This window comes from Echiichthys vipera (assembly GCF_963691815.1).
Source record: "Echiichthys vipera genome assembly, chromosome: 4".
In the NCBI taxonomy this organism is placed as follows: domain Eukaryota; kingdom Metazoa; phylum Chordata; class Actinopteri; order Perciformes; family Trachinidae; genus Echiichthys; species Echiichthys vipera.
Genome location: NC_139829.1, coordinates 27,540,391 through 27,559,134, shown reverse-complemented (window position 1 = coordinate 27,559,134; position 18,744 = coordinate 27,540,391). Strand labels below are relative to the sequence as shown.

Here is an 18,744-nt window from a genome sequence, read left to right as displayed (position 1 = left end):
AAAGCCTTTCGTGTCAATTACTCATTACAGAAATTATACTGTTGTATATGCACCTCATTTCATCAAAATGATGATGTGCATTGAAGTCACAGTGGACAGTCAACGGCAACAGAAATAGTTGAAGTAAAGCCTGTACACCACATGGTAGTGTTGTTGTCCCAGGGGAGCTCTCCATGGTGCTGAACACCAAGATGGCTGTGTTCAGAGCTCACAGCTGAGGCTGGGCTGTTTTCAGTTGCTAACTTATGTAGCTTTCTGTATTGCACGTAAAGTAAATAATAATAATAATGAGTAGTGAAGCCATTTTTGCAGGTGTGTCTTGTGAGTTTATTTGTAAAAGGAAAAACACAAGTGTATAAAAGTTACTTGAAGCAAATTGCCACTTGTTGAGGTATATTGCCAGTATGTTAGCTATATGCAATTTCTTTGTCAACACTAGTCCAGGTAGGGAATTTGTGTATAAGTCTTAAATCTACAGAGAACACTTGTAAGTTGTGTTTCATAATTTTGGTTAATTAATTTTCCGCGACCCCAATAGGGACAAGCGGTTGAAGATGAATTAATTCATTAATTAATACATTTTCTGTCGTTTGGCTTGTCGAAGTCTAAATGCAATCAGTGACTGTGTTCAGTTTGAGTCTTGCTATGACCTAAAACCAAACCGTGAGACCTTGAACATTGCACACTAACCTGAACATAGTCGTGAAGATATTGACTTTCAAAGATGCTCTGCCATAAAATACAACATGATATCTCTGCTGCCTATACTGTAGTACATAAGAAACATGGAGCTAATATACATTGCTGTGGATCCAACTCTCTTGTGCATGCATTTGCATTTGTGCTACTGAGGCACGAATGCTAGATCCAGCCTAAGGGGATGGTCTTACTCATCTGTCTTCATCTGCTGTGCAGTAAACGCCTCTTCACTTATACAGGAGCTCATTACTCATAGTGGCAGCAGTTTGAATCTTTTATCAGAGGGATTTTTAATTGAACATTGGCAAATGTGCTTCAAACAAATGGGCCTCGGCGAGCCTAAGAGCTGTGTGTTTGTGTGTGTGTGGCTGCATGTTGTGAGAGTGTAATATCCATTGTGTGTGTTGTAGCCGTCTGGTTCTGAAAACTGCACACATTAGATACCAGCCCACATGGGAGATGGCAAGCTGTCTGCGGAGGCTCTGTGATTCACTCGAAGTAAATCATTTAGAGTCACCATGGTTGTGTTTATCGTGCATATGTAGACTTCTTTTTTAAAAACGTGCAATCTTTTTTTACTAGTTTCATAGACTTAAATATTTAATTCATCTTTGCATGGGCTTCTATTAACTGTATATTTAATAAGAATTGTGGAGTTTTAGGTTTTAGGTTTTAGGAATCCCATAGAGACTACAGTTCCAAACACCTGCAGTGGCTAATATTACTCCCAGCTGAATAGGTAAATGAATCATCTCTCAAGCACGAACATTTATCCCACACATCAACAGTGATTTCCAAATGAAGGCTGGAGCTTGCTGTTTCTTTGCTGCTTTTGGTTGAAAAAGTTTTGATAAATGTTTGTCCAAGAACATTGACTTCACCCAAATCTTACAAAGTAACCTCAATTTTATTAAGTTCATGCTTAACCTTAACTCTTACCCTTATAACAAATAAAAAAAACATTTAAAAAAAACAAACATGTTATTTCATTCTAATAGGCTGAAATCCTTACTTCAGAGGACATTTATTTTCCACATATTTCCATTAATTTGAAGGTATTGCCCTCAAAATGATAAAAATACTAGAGTGCATGCAGACATATATTAGAGTTTGGACTGCATATTTCTGTCCGAATCGGACTCGAGTCAGAGAAAGTAGTAACCCCGCCCGACCCAAAATTTAACCACGGTAGTCTAATTTACTGGATGTACAGTCCTAGGATAAAGCGTGACATCATGATGGTCATTCTCCTCACCTTCCACTATCTCATTTTCTGAGCACAGCCCAAGATGATTGTGAATCCGCCTAAAATATCATGTGTATTGTGTTCATGTGTTGAACAAGAATAGCCCAACACAGACAGAAGGTCCATCATTTTTAGTTATTTTTTAAATTCTAAAATGAACTTGAGGCACCAATTGTATAAAATATATACAATATTATTATTTTATAATTATAAATAAATAACTAAACAATGCAACAAACCAACCTGAGCGCCATTTGTAAATATTTGTCCGAACCAGGTCTGACCCGAGCGGATCCTGTAGCCACACTCTAACATACGGAACAGCTACGACAGATCACTCAAATCACTTTTCTGTGGTGAAAGGCCACAAGCTCACTCAAGCCCCACTCTTACCTTATTGCTTATGTTTTTTATCGAATATTGTCAGGACTCACAGGTTTTATTCCAATATACAGTATATTCAAAGTCAAACCAGGCTATAATGAAGTTAAAATTGATGTATTCTCAGCATGTATTGTGTACTGTGGGCTTCTGGTGGCTCCTCTGGTGCTTATTTTAGTCTTTGTTCAGGAACACGTGGTGTCATGCTACCAGTGTGTGTGTTTGTGTGTGTGTTTGTGTGTGTGTGTGTGTGTGTGTCTGCGCGTGTGCGCGCACTGATAGCACGTACTGACACAGATAAAATCCTGTTTAATTCTATATGCTAATCTTGGTACATCCAGCTGCACTTTCACTCCCATCCTCCAAGTCTGTTCCTCTTACACTGATGGAAAGCTCATTATGCTGATAAATAGAGGATCTGGTTGGTGATGCAATACTTTCATGCATTTTGTACTGTAAGAGCCGTGCAATCGTTAGCTACCCATTAAAAGAATACCCTTAAAAAGGTGTGTATTCTCCTTTTATATAGGTATACCCTTACTGAATGCATCCCTGATTACAAAAAGATGTGACATCTCCAGAGCAGGGCAGATCACACAGGAAGCTTAGATAGAGGATATCCCAGTCTCCCTTGTGTTCTTACTGAGGAGCCGGTGGTGACGAATTCTCTGAAGAACACTGTCTAAACAAGTCATCTGCTGTGGAAATTATGGCAGACTTAAGCCTCGTTTTGACTGAAATTACACATTGTGAAGTAAGCTCAACTTCTACTTATTGGAATTCCAGCTAACACAGTATTCAGCTGTCAGCTCAGTTGCTCAGTTAAACGGCTGCTTCATGTAAACATAACAGCCAGTCAAAAAACCTCAGGAGAGAATATTAGTTGTCAGATAGGCAATGGTTGAACCTTAATTAATTATAAACTGACACTATGCAATCTACAGTACATGTGCAAGCATATTTAAATCTTTTTGACAGAATAATCGTATGCAGAGAAAGCACAGGTGTAGTACCATTATTCAAGGCTGCATTACATTTAGAAGTATCCGTGCCACGTGGCAGCTTCGATTTGATATAGTGGGCAGGCTCTGCTACAGGCATGCCACGGCAGCTGTGTCTCGCCGCGTCCGTGCCCAATTTATTTTGGCTGTTAGTCTTGTTAATTAGTGCTGTAGTCAACCAAAGAAAATCTTGGTCGATTGAAATTCAACCTACTCTTCAACCAATCAATTGGTTGATGGGGAGTAAAATAGAAAGAAATACACTACCACAAAGACCAACCGTCGCTTCCTAGAACAACATTGAAGGAGCAATGAATACTTCTGGACTATATTTGTATAAACATATCTGTCCTCTCTCCCTACGTGCTTCAGCCTTCATCCAGAGCAGGTACTCTACCTTATTTTGCCAACATTTTACATCTGCTGGTATTCCACAGCACTGCAGTGGAATTCTCTCGAGATCACGTGAGACTTGCAGCGCTCTGGCAGTCTCTGCCAGGCATCAGAATTTTGTCTGGTATTTTTAGCTGGGATGTAAATGTTTCTGTGGATACACAGCCTTACGCAAGTTACACCAGTGATTGTCTGACGACTAATGAGAATTTGATCGGGAAAGAGCAACCAAACGACCAATCGATCGACCAGTTAGTTTACAACTAGTCTAGGACAGGCCAAACTGAGTTAAGACAGATGTTTGTTTGGTCCTTTTATCACATTATTCCTAGAGTACCACACATCCTCAGCATTTGAACCTCAGAATCATTCCAACCTCAACAAAAACATTTCGTAATATCTATTATAATCTCTGGAAATCTCTCTGTATCTCTTTTGCACACACACACACACACACACACACACACACACACACACACACACACACACACACACACACACACACACACACACACACACACACACACACACACACACACACACACACACACACCTAAGTAGTGCTGTATAATGAAATGTTGCTGCTGCCTCTTTTCCTGCTTAGTTTCACTGAGTCCTCTCAGGAAGCTTCTGTTCCTGACAAACCATAGCAGCTGTCCTCTGCTTTTTTTTCTTCACTTCCCAGGAGACTGAGATCGGCACCAGAAGGAAGGAGTGTGAAGCACTTGAGGCAGAGGTGAAGGAAAAGAATCAAACATGTCAGACTTTGGTAAGTGCTCTAAAGATATACATATATATATATATATATATATATATATATATACTCTGGCTATTAAGTGATAGGACAGAAACTAAAATAGATTTGTACCTGAGGGGCTTGCCTGCTATCATCACACACAAATGTCCCTTGAGAAAATGAGTGGTGGTCAACTGTAATGATAGCTTGGTTTTCAGGCGGTGATGACTGAAATTGAAAAATGGGAGCAGTTGACTGCAAGTTGCAGTATCTGTGGTATGGGCTTTGTTAGCATAGGGAATACATTTGAGAATTAGAGATACTCTTACACACGCTGTGTGTGAACATGCACAAACAAAATACAGTGTATAGTACTACGATGTAGTATATAAGGATACCACTGTGTACATCAGTGGTATCCTCATGCACATTAGTTAGTTGTACACATTAGTATAACCCTGCTGTTATTATGTAAGTATACAGTGGTACACAGCACCCTGTGTGGTTTTGAAGTAATAGTCACCACTGTAAAAGGTCAGAGATGTTACACAAGTCTTGTATTTCCATGTGGCGTTTGGTGCCTTTTGAAGGACATTTTTTCATAGTGGCCTAGAATTGTCATGCTGCCTGCTGGAGTGGCCTTGACTCAGGACAAAAGGCAAAGAGAAGGGGGGTAAAAAAAGAGTTGGTGAGAACCGGCTGAGGAAAATAATAAAAGCTTATTTTTAACATGTATCATCTACGGAAGCCCTGAAAGGCATGGTGAAAAAAATACTTTTTCTGACACAAAACACAACAAATATGTTTATCTCGTACGTAGGAGATATTAACTTGTGCTGTGCTGAATGAAGTGCCTGGTACACGATACAAAGGGAAGTGAAAGTTCAGCAAAATGCAGCACAAACAAAATGTTTCACCTTATTAGTTAACTAGAAAATGTATGTAAAACATTCGCTTCCCATATCATGCGCAAGCCACTTCACCCGGCATGGCTTTCTCGCCCTTGAAACATCCTAATAAAGCCTTCCTCCTATGTAGCGTATATATATCCTACGTAGGAGATAAACAGTGCCAGACAGTGGCCGACACTGCCTGAAAAAAGTTTTTTCACCTCTCATTTCAGGGCTCCCGTACTCATCTCAATGTTTTAGCTATGCATTATTTAAATAAAGGCTGTGTATTAGTTCCATTTTAGTCTTATTTGCTCATGATTGCTCATGGCACCCTAATCCAAATTTATAATCAAGTTATATAAACTATACACACAACAATAGGTTTATTTCTTTTGAGAGCATGAAGTGTTAAGCTTTGTCACATCACATGTTGATGTGTTGTTACTTATAAGAACTGTAGACTCATCAAGTAGTAACCAAGCTGCAAGGTACCCTGTGGAGTTTTTGACCTCTAGTGCTGCTGTAGAGCAATATTTTGATGACAATCCCTGAATTGTTTGTGTGTTGTGCATGTGTTAAGAACACATGGGTGGCATTGTCAGCACTGTGACAGCTGCGATGGTGCCCCATAGAAGATAGCAATACACCTATGCATCAAAACAAGAAGACTGGAAGCTGATGTAAATGACAATGATGATGTCCAATTAATGGATAGTTGCAACAAGTTGAATTGCATCTATTTCATTATTTGCAGAGTTCAAGATAGTCTGATAGTCTGATAGTCCCATTGCCACCACATATACCTGTGCGTATTCAACTTTTATTGTTAGGTGGTGCTGGGAACTGGAGGAATTGCAGTTGGAGTCCGGCTTAATGCCAAGTACACTGAATTAATTGATTATTGATTATTGTTATGTCGTTTTTATGTTTCTCTCACAGCAGGAAGACATCAGAGTTGTAAATAACAGCACAAATAAAGTGGATGGTTCTGGTCTAAGGGGTTTTACCAAGACAGTTACAGGAGCCCCACTATGCAGAATAACTAATCACTTATATTATTTCTATTGTTATACCGAGATGGAGAGCTCTGTTCAGCTTCTGTTAGAGTTTATTCTGAGAGAATGACATCTTACTGCTTTGATGTTCCAGTAGTCGTTCTCAAAGTGGAGTCCCCATGTGCTCTGCAGCAAAATGTTGAGTTTAATCTCAGTTGAATTCACTAGAATTATAGCGAATATGTAAGTCATTTGTTGATTTACTGTCTATGGTTTGGCAGTAGGAAAAACTGTACAGGGACTTTTGTGACTAATGTAAATGCTGCATTTGGAGTGTTGAAGTTTAGCACTACAAATGATACATGTTTGAAACCTGTAGAAGTAGATAAAGAGTAGTGCAGATGTCCTGGAGTGAGATTTTTCCTATAAAAAGCAGGAGCTGAAGAGTTTCAGCAGTAATTGAAATGGCACTGTTTGGTCCCAGACTATTTGAATTCATTCCCTCATGCCCCCAAGCCCCCTTCTTTAGATGAGCTGTCTTTGTGTGTGGCTCTCTGCCCCAAATAAACACTCCATTAGAATTGTTTTCTTTACTGCCCTCCTCTCACATTCCCTGCCCACAGCAGCACTTCCCTCCTCACCCATTCTGAGCCTGCTGAGTCCAGGGAAGCTACCCAAAGGACAAACTGTCCCCAAATGGCGCACAGAAATGGCAGGCTGGTCTCCACAGACTGCAGCACAGCTCTTATCTCCTCCCGCACTGAACTCTAAGAACAGAGACACAAACACAGACAAGACCAATGAACACTATTGTGAGGGGATGGCGGGTTGACAGTAATGTCACTCCCTGTTTGGTCTTAACTGGCTTACCTCTCTGTCTCTCTCTAAGGTTAAAGTAAAGAGTGCACATACAGAATTAAGTGCAGTTGCTATGTATTTACCAAACACTGACAGAATAAACAGGAATATATACATTAATTTTTTCCTACCATTTATTTGAAATCCCAGTTGCTGTTGAGTTCAGCTGTTGTTTATATAAACACTGAATGTGTGAGTGACAGTAAACACTGGCACCTCCACCTTCCTGAGTATCAGATATATAACTATAGACCATGAGATCATCTGCTGTGCTAGCGTCGCTTGAATATGTATTGTTGCTAATCGAAGATCAACGCTGAAGCAGACAGCAGGCAGACTCAACAAGTCCAAAGACTGGACTGTGGATCTTGGCTCTCAAATTTAGCTTGATAACGGATGTGAGATGCCTGCCTTTGGGGTCAGCTTAACTTTGATTATGGGTGGTTTGTAAATATAAACACCTTCTGTCAAGGGTGGGATTGGAAGCTCTTTTTGTATGGACACATGGCATGCATTGTATTTTTACTTTTATATTTTACACAATGTAGTTCTTCAGATATGCATGCTGCAGCATGTGTTGCACCTCTGTGATATAGCTGCACTGTATGGTTGTAGTTTGTTTTATGTATTCCATAGTGTGCCATGATTAAGGGGAACTTGAACTTAAACAGTATGCATAGGGCCACAAGCCCTCTGTAAGGAAAGTGCTGTATGTACTTTTATGCTACACTGTGCATATAAAGTCAGTACATTTAAACTGTACACTTGAAAACTATTGAATTACATTTTGGGAATCTTGCCAGTGACAAACTTACTTACTTTAGTAAAAGGTTTATACATTATAATAATGTTACAAGCAGCCAGCAGTCAGGAGGCAATGTTAGGAGCAACCTGTAATATGTGTACATTAAATCCTTAGTGCAGATGGTCTGAATAAAGAACTACGGTTAGTCAGGTTGAAAAGGTTGAGCTGATCTTTAGTACAATAGTGATGGTGGTTGTCGTCTATACCAGTGGTTCTCAAACAGTGTCCTGTGACACACTGGTGTGCCTTGGGAGCTGGCCAGGTGTGCCACAAAATTAGTCTTATGTATGAGGATTAAGTCATCAGACTGTAGACATGAAATATAATGATCTCCAGAAGGAATCAATTACAGAAAACTTTTTTTTGTCAGCAGTACAACAGAGAAGGGATCTTGTTGTCATGAACAGAACTGCAAAAAACACAGAGAAGTGGGAACCAAATGCAGACACGGGAAACAGAGTCAGGTTTAAGTGTTTTAACTGGTGACACTACTATATACAAACGCGTCCAGTGCACAAGGGGAAAAGCAGTGAGGGCGAAGTGAGTGCGGTCCTCTCCTGAGCGTGTCCAGTGTCGGTGAATTCTCAACTCCAAATGGAGCATCTCTCCATGAGGCAATGGCGTCCTTCTGGTTGCAAACAATTGCGAGGTGGTCACAGGGAGAACACAAGCGGGAGGTAGGCAGGCAGGCATGCAGACAGGTAGACAGGATCACGGGTGACTGAGGTAAAGAAGCACAGGAGCAATTACACATAGGTACACGGAGAAGAGTAGGAATAACTAGGTACATGGGAAGCCAAAGATCACGAAACGATAGCGCTTTGCTGATGCAACTATCTGGCGACGAATGAGTCTCACGTCCGGCTTAATATACTGGCAGGGAGGTGATTAGTGAAGATTGGTTCCACCTGGAACAACTTGCCCAGAAAACCACACCTCCAGCTTCCAACAGACAAACACAGAGGGGGGGACACATACAGGGAAACACAGACAGAGGGACACAAAACACAGGAACAAAAGGAAAGAGAAGAGCTGCCAGGATAGCATCCTGACACTCTTTCCCTGTCTGAGCATTTATCCAATCTTTCACACGTTGAAAAATGGTGCTTCATATGTAAAGATGTGCTTTGGAAATGCAGTACTTTTGTGACAAAATTGTTTTAGAACCACTGGTCTATACTAAACGAGAGCAAATGATGCTGCTTACACTGAGTCTACAGAGCAGAATGTAAGTGGGTGAAATGTTTGTTTTGCTCCCGTGCTAAATGGCAGAGTTGATTCATCGGTGAGGCTTGACGAAATTAAACACACAGCTCTGGCACACAAGGCTGAGTCAGATCATCAGTTTGATCATCAGTCTGAACACACAACTGCCTCTGCACTGACCCAGGTACTAATAAAATGGGTCCATAATGAAAACTGTTTTAACTAAAAATCAATAGAACATCATGAAAGACTTCCCTGTTTATCTTTGCACTATCATGTGTTTTTGATTTTTAATGTTGTTTTGTCGGTTTGCTCACTAGATTGTATTCCTGTCATTCCTGCTGGTCAAAGACATTACACTTACTGGTTTTGTTATGGAGGTTTTAATTGGTTTTATATATATATATATATAATCCACTTTCTAAAGCATTACAATAATAATTACTCAAACTGAAATTATGCTGTGTTGTTTTTTTGTGTACATCGGTGTTAGTATTCAAAGCGGATTGCAAATGGTAAATCACACCTCAGCAGAAAACCTCAGCTGAATAATGTTGGAGGCAGCTCAATATAGGCCACAATGCATTCTGCATGGGATTCTCTCCATCACTGTGCTGTGTCTTGCCAAGGGATTATGACGTATTCTGATCTGTTTAAAGCGTTTACATGTCGACAATACAGGACAAAGAAACAGCTGATTCTCTGTGTTCAAGGAAATTTGGGTTGCATTACTACGCGTGTGCTGTGCGGTCTCATCCAAATTCCAAAAATGACTTTAAATGAGGATGGCAGTCATGTTGAAATGCTTGAATCAACAAGCTGTAATCCCAAAAAGTATTTCTGTCCACTGTTCTTATCAGTGTGCATACAGTAAAATGTGAGCTCTGTTTTTTTTCAGTGGCTTGTTTGTCCTTCAGAATGAACACCTGGAGGCTTAGCCAGCCCACATCAGCTCTAAATTGAAGGATCAATGGATATGAATAGGAATGCCAATGCTGTCTAGTGCTTGTACGGGAAGCATTAAAATTGACTGGACACAGTTGACGCAGGTTGAAACGGCAATAATTTTTTTGGGACGTGACATAAATTAAATGAATGGAAAAGCAACAGATCTCAGATGTGTCTTTGGTAATGTCTTCAGGCTGTTGTTTACTTAACAATGCTTGTCCTTGATTATATTTCTCCTCTATGGTTCTATGGTCTCTGTGTGCTGTAGTTATTGTTCTTACAGTGCATGTTCATATAACAATAAGGTATTATTGTTATTAGAAGTAGCAGTAGTAATAGCAGCAGCAGCAGCAGTAACATTTAAAAAAGTATATACAGTACATACGTATGGATGTAGACTGTGAATTACAGCTTGGTAATAATGTTTTTTTTACGTGGATTTTTCTCTTTGTCTCCCAAAATAATATATTTCTTTAATACATGCATGTGACTTGAGCACAAGCCAGTGTAATATATAATACATGTAACTGTCCAATCAGTACAGTAAAGTATAAACAACATTAATTATATAATGTTGATAGTGGTAAATGGATGGCCCCTTTCTAGTCTTCTGTCTACTCAAGGTGCTTTCACACTACCTGTCACATTCACTTATTCACCCAGACTTTCATACTGATAACAGAGACTTCCTGCCCATCAACTAATCGAATCCAAACATTCAAACCACATTCACATGTGCAGCACAGGGAGCAATTTGGGGTTCAGCATCTCCCCCAAGGACACTTCGACATGCAGACTGAGTGGAGGAGTCTGGGATCATACCACAATCCTTTGAATGGAGGATGACCTGCTCTACCTCTGCTACGCTTATGCTATTCATAGTCTTACAGTCTCACAAAGAACTAATAGCAATGTCAGAACAAATTAACACCAATTTAATGATGCATTATCTACAGTAGTTACCGTATTCTCATTGTAATTTGTTTATTATTTAGAAATCTGTATGAAATGAGGAGGACTGCATACTATGCTTATCTGTTGTATCACTTACTTTTTGACCACACTTGATCCAATTTCAGGTATAGCCTAGGAGAGTGAGCCAGCATGCAAATTACCAGGACCCCAAAACTGAAGCAGATAAATATAATTCAGCCATTATTTATGCCTGTGATTCTCCTACTGTGACAAGTCCATATGTGTTCCATATTCCCATATGGAGTTTTGGGTACTTATACACCCCCACCTTTCTTCCTTGTTTTTTATTTTCCCTTTGATTTTTTGTTGAGGACTTTCAGTTTAACAGACAACTCTGGCGGATTTTTACAATGCTTAAGGAATATCACTACAACAAAGTAAATTACTTAACATTATCTAGTCAACTGTGCACCTGTGCATGCATGTTTTTTAATCTTTACTCCTGTCTCCATTTCACCTCTGAAACATCCTTCATAAGTAAAACATAAGAAGGAAGGAGCAGGCTTACCATCACTAACCATTAAGGAGCACTGTATTTACAGTTAATGTATCATGCATAAGCCGGTAGGTTTCTTAGCCCCCGACAAGAACTACACTTGCCCTACATGCTGCTGTAGCAGCAGTGAATTGCACATCTCAGAGAACTCTGCAGTTGACACTGCAAATTGCATCCATGGCACGCCTCACGACTGTTGATTGACTGTAATTAAGTTTTCCTCCTCTGCACTGAAAGAGATTTTTTTTACCCTCAGCTCAACATACCTGGAAAGAAAGAGTGGGGAAAGGAGGATGTGTTTGTGTGTGTGTTTGTGTGTGTGTGTGTATGTGTGTGTGTGTGTGTGTGTGTGTGTGTGTGTGTGTGTGTGTGTGTGTGTGTGTGTTTGTGTGTGTGTGTGTGTGTGTGTGTGTGTGTGTGTGTGTGTGTGTGTGTGTGTGTGTGTGTGTGTTTGTGTGTGTGTGTGTGTGTGGGTGTGTGTTTGTATGTGTGTGCGTGTTAGGGGGTTAGGAGAGTATCAGCATGCATGTTTGATTTACATCCACTCATCAACAGCTGTGAACAAGAACATTTCCATGGTTACTTATTACATCTATTCCAGTATGTTTAAGCCATTAACGTAAAAGCTAGTATTAAGACACTATTTTTGTTCCACTGTAGTGGCTAAAATGGCAGCTTCTAGAACGTAGAGAACCTTGAGCAGTCTCTTCAGATGAATAATGCATGGGCTATCGCTAACTACATGCTCGGCTTGAGTGCTGTACTCTGGCCTAATCATGGTGACTTCTTGGGTTCTAAACACTATTTTATTTCTGCCTTGTTTGTCTAGGAGAATGAGCTTCAAGATTTCCTCCAGGAGAAAAAACACTTGAACCTGCAGTTGTTCAACAATAGCCACAAGGCGTCTGAGTATGAGAAGGTAAGACGCAAAAAGGCCTTGGTTTTGACAAAGTACTGTATATATGTCAGTGCTGCTCCATTCACACTTGTTTCATGTCTGCTCATTTCTTTCCTGTGAGCAGCATGGCTCTATGGTTGAAAATGTTGGTCCGTCGTTCTGTCTGTCTGTCCGTCAACCACTGCCGCCTAGATTTAAATTGGATGGATTAACATTGCAAGAATTTGAATCCGAGTGACTTTGGTTATTCCCTGACTTTCTCAATAGTGCCACGATGATCATGATCACCAGATATTCATAGTTTCCAGAGGTTTGATCCTAGTAACTTTGGTGATCCCCTGACCTTTCCTCAATTGCCCACCAAGAGGTTTTAAATGACATGTGTCGACAATTATTTGAAGGATTGCTTTGAAATGTGGTATATACCTTCATATTCCCCTGGTGATGAATTGTTGCAGCTTTCATTATCCCTTAAATGTTCATAGAGGTCACATTTCATATTTTTGTAATTTATTTTTATTTTTAAACTAATGACAGTCTCATAAACAGCAACTGTACTTTGTGTTTGGTGCAAATGAGCAAATGTTAGCGTGCTTACAAGCTCAACTAACATGGTGACATTACACCTGCTAAACATCAGCATGTAAGCATTGTAATTTTTTACCATGTTGGCATGCCTACATTAGCATTTTTCTCAAAGCATTGCAATGCCAAAGCATCACAGAGCTTCTAACATGGCTGTAGACAGTCTTGTTTTTTCATCACAGGTCACCATAGGTCTTTATATTAACACCCTGTCAGATGACTTTCTGGGTCACACTGTAACTTCTCCAGTACTGCCCTAGGGCACTGGATAGATGAATCTGTTTGTTTCCAATTATCAGCATTAAATAAAAGCAACAAGCCTTCAATTCTATTAAAACACCCTCACCTTCCTTTTAGCCCCAAGACCTCAAAGGCCTTCAGAGCTGATAACACAAAGTTAAAGTAGATCAACAAACAAAGAGCACCAGGCCTCTCTCTATGGACAGGAAGGCAATTTCCTGAAGGAGCTGATTGGCAGGTAGTTGCTGCTGGGGTGAAGAAGGGCGGGATGCTGGTTATTGATGTCTTATCAGGACTTGGGTGGCTCTTGGAGCAGTTATCCTGAACTGTTATCTCACCGACGGATATGAGAGCAGCACTCCGCAGGGCAGTGCGGATATTAGCCTTCGCTAACCACCCTGTGTTCTGATCCCTATCGTCTCTGAATGAACTAGGAAGGGCTACAAACGGCATCTCCCTCTACGCATAATAGACTTGACCTGCTTCTGCTGAATCCAACATAGTTCTGTTCGATCTGTCTACATTAGGTCTGACAGTTGCTCCTCTCCATGCGGATAGTTTTTGCTGTGTAGAGGCAGGCAGTTCAGAGGCAGACTCACTGGTTACTGTTTGTGTTTTGCTTTGCTGGTGTTTGTTGAAACTCATCTACAGGAACTTGTCATATTGCTGATTAGAGGCCTTTAAAAAGCTGATTGAAAATACTGGTTCTAAACTAACAATACAACTGCTCTGTGGGAGACAGATTACAAAGAATATGTAGAAATGGAAATCACATTTTTCATGAAATTGTTAATACTGGCAATATAGATCTCATTTGTGTTGGATTGGTGTACAGTGTTAATATATTGTGCAATTGCTTCAGTCAATTGAATGCTTGGTCCTTTGCAATTGTTTAACAATGAAGCATGCATAATTTATTAATGTTTTTGGTCTACAGCCATGAGAGTCGCTGAGTGATGTTACTCTTGCATTATTATAATATTCAAAGGCTTTTATCACCAAAACCAGCAAGCTCCCACGTCTACGCCGTAACATTTTCTGTCTGTTTTAAAAGCTAGTAATGCTTTAGGTGGCATTAAAGCAAATTGGTTTTTTTTTTACAGCATAGTGCCTAAAACCAACCGTGACTACCAGAAAAATAGGAACAGCTGTATGATTGAATTCATTTTTGTTGATATTGTATGAAAGGGGCACTGATTCAAATTTGTAGTCAGTTGGGAGGATCTGAGATGCTATTGAATTGCATCATACTGAATATTGCTCTTCGTGTCCAACTTAGATTAAAGGAAAAAAGTAGCAAACCTTTAATTGAGTCCCAGCTTCAAGTGCTTGGATACAGATATCATTTTGCCACCCTGTAGTGACTACACTGTTGCCAGAGTCAGGAATGAGACATTTATTGTAAAGCTTTTAAAATATGTTTTTTATTATTGCCAACATGGATTGGCTAAATAACGTTTTTTTAAGCGACCCTTAAAGGTATCCTGTGGTATTTTTGACCACTAGTTACAATGTTTGAGTGGGCCCCAGTCATTTGTTTATATCTCGAGCATGTGCACAAGAACACAGGTGATGTGATAAACATTCCTACTAATGGTTTCAATGTAGATGCATTATCTACAGTAGTTACCGTATTTTCATTGTAATTTGCTTATTATTGTAATTCTATAGGAAATGAGGATGACTGCATACTATGCTTATCTGTTGTATCACTAACTTTTTGACCACACTTGGTGTGATGTCAGGTAAAGCCTAACATACTCTATATATACACATAACACAGGGTAGCAATCTGCAAATCAATCTGTGACGTCAACAGCAAGTACAAATGTACATCTGAGTTAATCACAAACAACAGGATACTTGTCAAAGTAGTAAAATCACAGGGGTCAAGAACTTTAACAATGGCTCTCTTCTATTCATGTTTCCCTGTGTGGCAGTGTGAGAGTGAGCTGAAACTGAAGCAGATAAATATAATTCAGCCATTATTTAGGCCTGTGATTCTCCTACTGTGACAAGTCCAAATGTGATCCATAAAAAAGGCTGAAATTAGCAATACACCAGTGGAACGCAGTGAAGAAGCAGACCGTAATACACACACAAACACACACACACACACACACACACACACAGACACACACACACATGCACACACACATGCACACACACACGCACACACACACACACACACACACACACACACTCAGTGTTATGATGAGATTGAATGTAAAAGACAACTCCACAGGGTAGCTTTGATTCCCCATGCAGCAAAAACAGGACACCTGCGCTTAATTTGTTCCAAAACAAAAAATAACAGCTTGTTTATAAAGAAAAGGAGGGGTGTAAATGTATATGTAATATCCATCGATTTATCAATTTTGTATGCCTGGTTCCCACGCCTGTCATTGGGCAAACACTATATCAGTCCATTTCCTCTCGCTGAACATAAACGTTGGAGACTTTGGGGAGTTTTGACTCATTATACATCAGGACAGCAGGAGAAAATGGACAGACCAGTAAACCTAAAAGTGTAACCTCTTTCGTAGGGGAGCAAGAGAATGACCACTCTCATATCTGCCTGCAGGTTTAATGCTACTCCAGAGAAGGACAGACTTTGTGAGAGCGGAGTGAAAGTGAAAGCGAGGTTCATTTTTTTCTTGTACTGACCTGTCTATGAGGACATAAGGGATGTCCCTTTTTTAGTGCAACAGCTTCAATTTTTGTTGGTTTCGTTTGGTTGGATAAAACTGATTTGCCAAGCTTGGAAGAAAAGGCAGAATATTTTGTTTGCTTTGTTATTGAATAAAAAGTTTGAACACTGCAATGAAAACGCTGGTGTCTTGTACACTAATGGGGGTTGGGCACTTTGCGTGCATGACACAGGAATAAAACAAAAAACAGTTTAGGTCAGGGTGAAAACCAAATATATTGCAATGACTAAAACCTTCACAGCGTGGTTTGACCCAAAGGACAAAAATGTAGTACAGTTGCGCTCTCAAACTCAGTCTCTTTGCTCCTTGCTTGTTCTGTCTGCACAGGTGAAGTCTGAGTATGCCCAGCTCAAAGAGACCCTTGGTGCTGTGACGCAGGAGAGAGATTTAGCCCTGTGGGAGAGGAACCAGCTCCAAGGCAAACTGGAGAACCTAGAGCAGGTGCTCAAGGTGAGGAAGCTAGCTCCAAGGGCAGACTTGACTGCGTCCTTTCAGTACTGTGTGCATTTTTTGTCCTAGTAGTCCGTCTATCCTGGGGTCCTAATTCAGGTGTTATTATGGAGCCTAACCCTTTGCCAGTTCCCCTTCTCCTACCTGTGCTACACTGCCTCCATCTGGTTATCTTCCGCTATACTGTCTAATGTCCCTGACATGTCTGTTGCCTTCCAGTGTCGTGTTGGGAGGTCTGACCAGGAGCTGTGAAAGAGTAGAAGCTTGGAGCAGTCTGCCCCCCTTCCCCGTCCTATTTCACCCTTTCATGTTGTCCTACCACCCCCCCTCCCCTCACCCCAAGCTGTCCCTTCCCACCTTCCCTGTCCCTTCTCCCCCTGCTAGATTTATAAGGTATCACTGCTATGTCCATCTGTAAGGGAGCAGTCCTATTCAACCCCATTCTGAATGCTTTCTGTCCACCTCAGTGGCTGTGCTTATCTCTCCCTTTATCCGTGGGCTGCTTACCAGACATACGAATGGTCACCTGGCTATCCTGTACGACCACAGCACTGTGGAATGTGTTTTTTTGCATGAGGCAGGACAAAGAGTTTGGCTTAATGATGACGGGAGGGGGAGGAAGAGGAGATAGAGGGACTGGGTCACCCTTCATGATGATAATGTCACCTACAAGTTTTCGATGACATTACCTATCTTAGACCTTAATTTCTACTGGCATGAAAATGTCATTTGCTTCTTTCACCTGACAGTGTCGCAAGTATTCACATATAGTGGGAGCAGTGATGTGACTGGATGACACGGGTATATTGTGTTATGAAGAGCCTAGCATTCAGTCCCTTGTATTGTATGGCTTCTTTTGTTGTTGTTATGGATGACCACAGAAAAGTGAGCACGCTACGGAGTTTGCTCACCCTTTTCATGTAACGTAACACCCTGTATTGATCACGCAAAGATCAACATCGCTGAGGACAGCTTTTCAAACGGTCCCAGTAACCAGACTTCGAACAGGTATTGTGTTACCTAAAGGGGGCAGCAAACCTGACTGTGGATTGATGTTAGTCTTTTTGTTCACACAGCAAAGCATCTCTAGTCCTCGTCCATAAGCACCTTTTGTGCAAGATTTGATCTCTCCCGCAGATCATTTGACATAAACTGTTCTCACACGGCATTTGCTGTGGCATAGTTTATGTCTTTCTTGTTTTTAAGGGTTTAAAGGTCAGTACACTGTAAACCAGTCTCTGTATGTGTGATGTGTTTGCACATGTTAACACTTGTGTTGTCTCTGAGTGTGGAGTAGAAGACTGGAGATGCATTTTGTGTTGGCTCAGTGCCGTTGGATTTTAGTTCCACTAACAGCAGCCCTCTCTATGCTCCCCTTCCCCCTCCCCCCACAATCCTCCCTCCTGGCTCTCCACCCCTGAACCCCCTGCGGACAGCATATGCGAGAGGCTGCAGAGCGGAGGCAGCAGCTAGAGTTGGAGCATGAGCAGGCCTTGGCTGTACTCAATGCAAAGCAGCAGGAGATTGAAGTTCTTCAGAAGGTAAGGGAGCTCAGGCTACTTGACACTCACAGCACCAGAGGTTTGGGGCTTTCTTGTTTGCTCAGCATGTGCTCGTGTCATGAGTCAAAAGGCTTTTTGTCAAGCACCAGTGCAGTCCAACAAAGGTGAAAGTCATCTCAAATACTTTTTTATAGAGAGCAGAACAAAGATAAATTCTCTTTATAGGCTGTAGCACTCACCTCACTCAACATTTTCATCACTGGCACTACTAGAGCTCTCCGAACGCATCCTCTTAACCCCATCCTTCAGCTGTCTATCACTCTCCAAACCTTGAGTGCTCAACATTACAGGAGCACTCCTCTTGTTGTTTGTTACAAGCAAGCAAATCAAACATTCAAACCCCAAAGTAGATATGACACGTTTTAGAGGCTTGCTTAACAAAAATGCTGGCCCAGGCCATTTGATGGCTGGAGTTGACTGTTATGTCAAAGCAAGCCCAGCAATGGCTGAGATTGCTGATAGTGTGAATGTGATAGGAATTGTCACCACTGCCTTCTCTAGAAACGGTGTGTGTATCCCTAGTGTTGCTGTTGCTGCTGCTCTGACTTCACAGTCAGCCTTTCACAGGCAGAGTTCTCAGCTTTTTTCTCTCATTAACAGAAGCTCATTACTGCCTTATCTTCCTTCAGACACTGGCTGCTCTCTGCATTCGCCTAAATTAATTGG

At 40.9% G+C, this 18,744-nt stretch overlaps 1 protein-coding gene across 1 annotated transcript in view; it reads left to right on the top strand.

Moving 5' to 3' along the window:
- rimbp2b (RIMS binding protein 2b) overlaps positions 1 to 18,744 on the top strand; it is a gene marked incomplete at both ends in the record, with an annotated part of 83,366 nt that overhangs the window by 38,442 nt on the left and 26,180 nt on the right. Inside the window, 4 exons of the mRNA XM_083913006.1 lie at positions 4,406 to 4,489; positions 12,462 to 12,551; positions 16,394 to 16,516; positions 17,953 to 18,057. Of these exons, the coding sequence (XP_083769132.1) occupies positions 4,406 to 4,489; positions 12,462 to 12,551; positions 16,394 to 16,516; positions 17,953 to 18,057 (402 nt within the window). The remainder of the gene's footprint in view (positions 1 to 4,405; positions 4,490 to 12,461; positions 12,552 to 16,393; positions 16,517 to 17,952; positions 18,058 to 18,744) is intronic.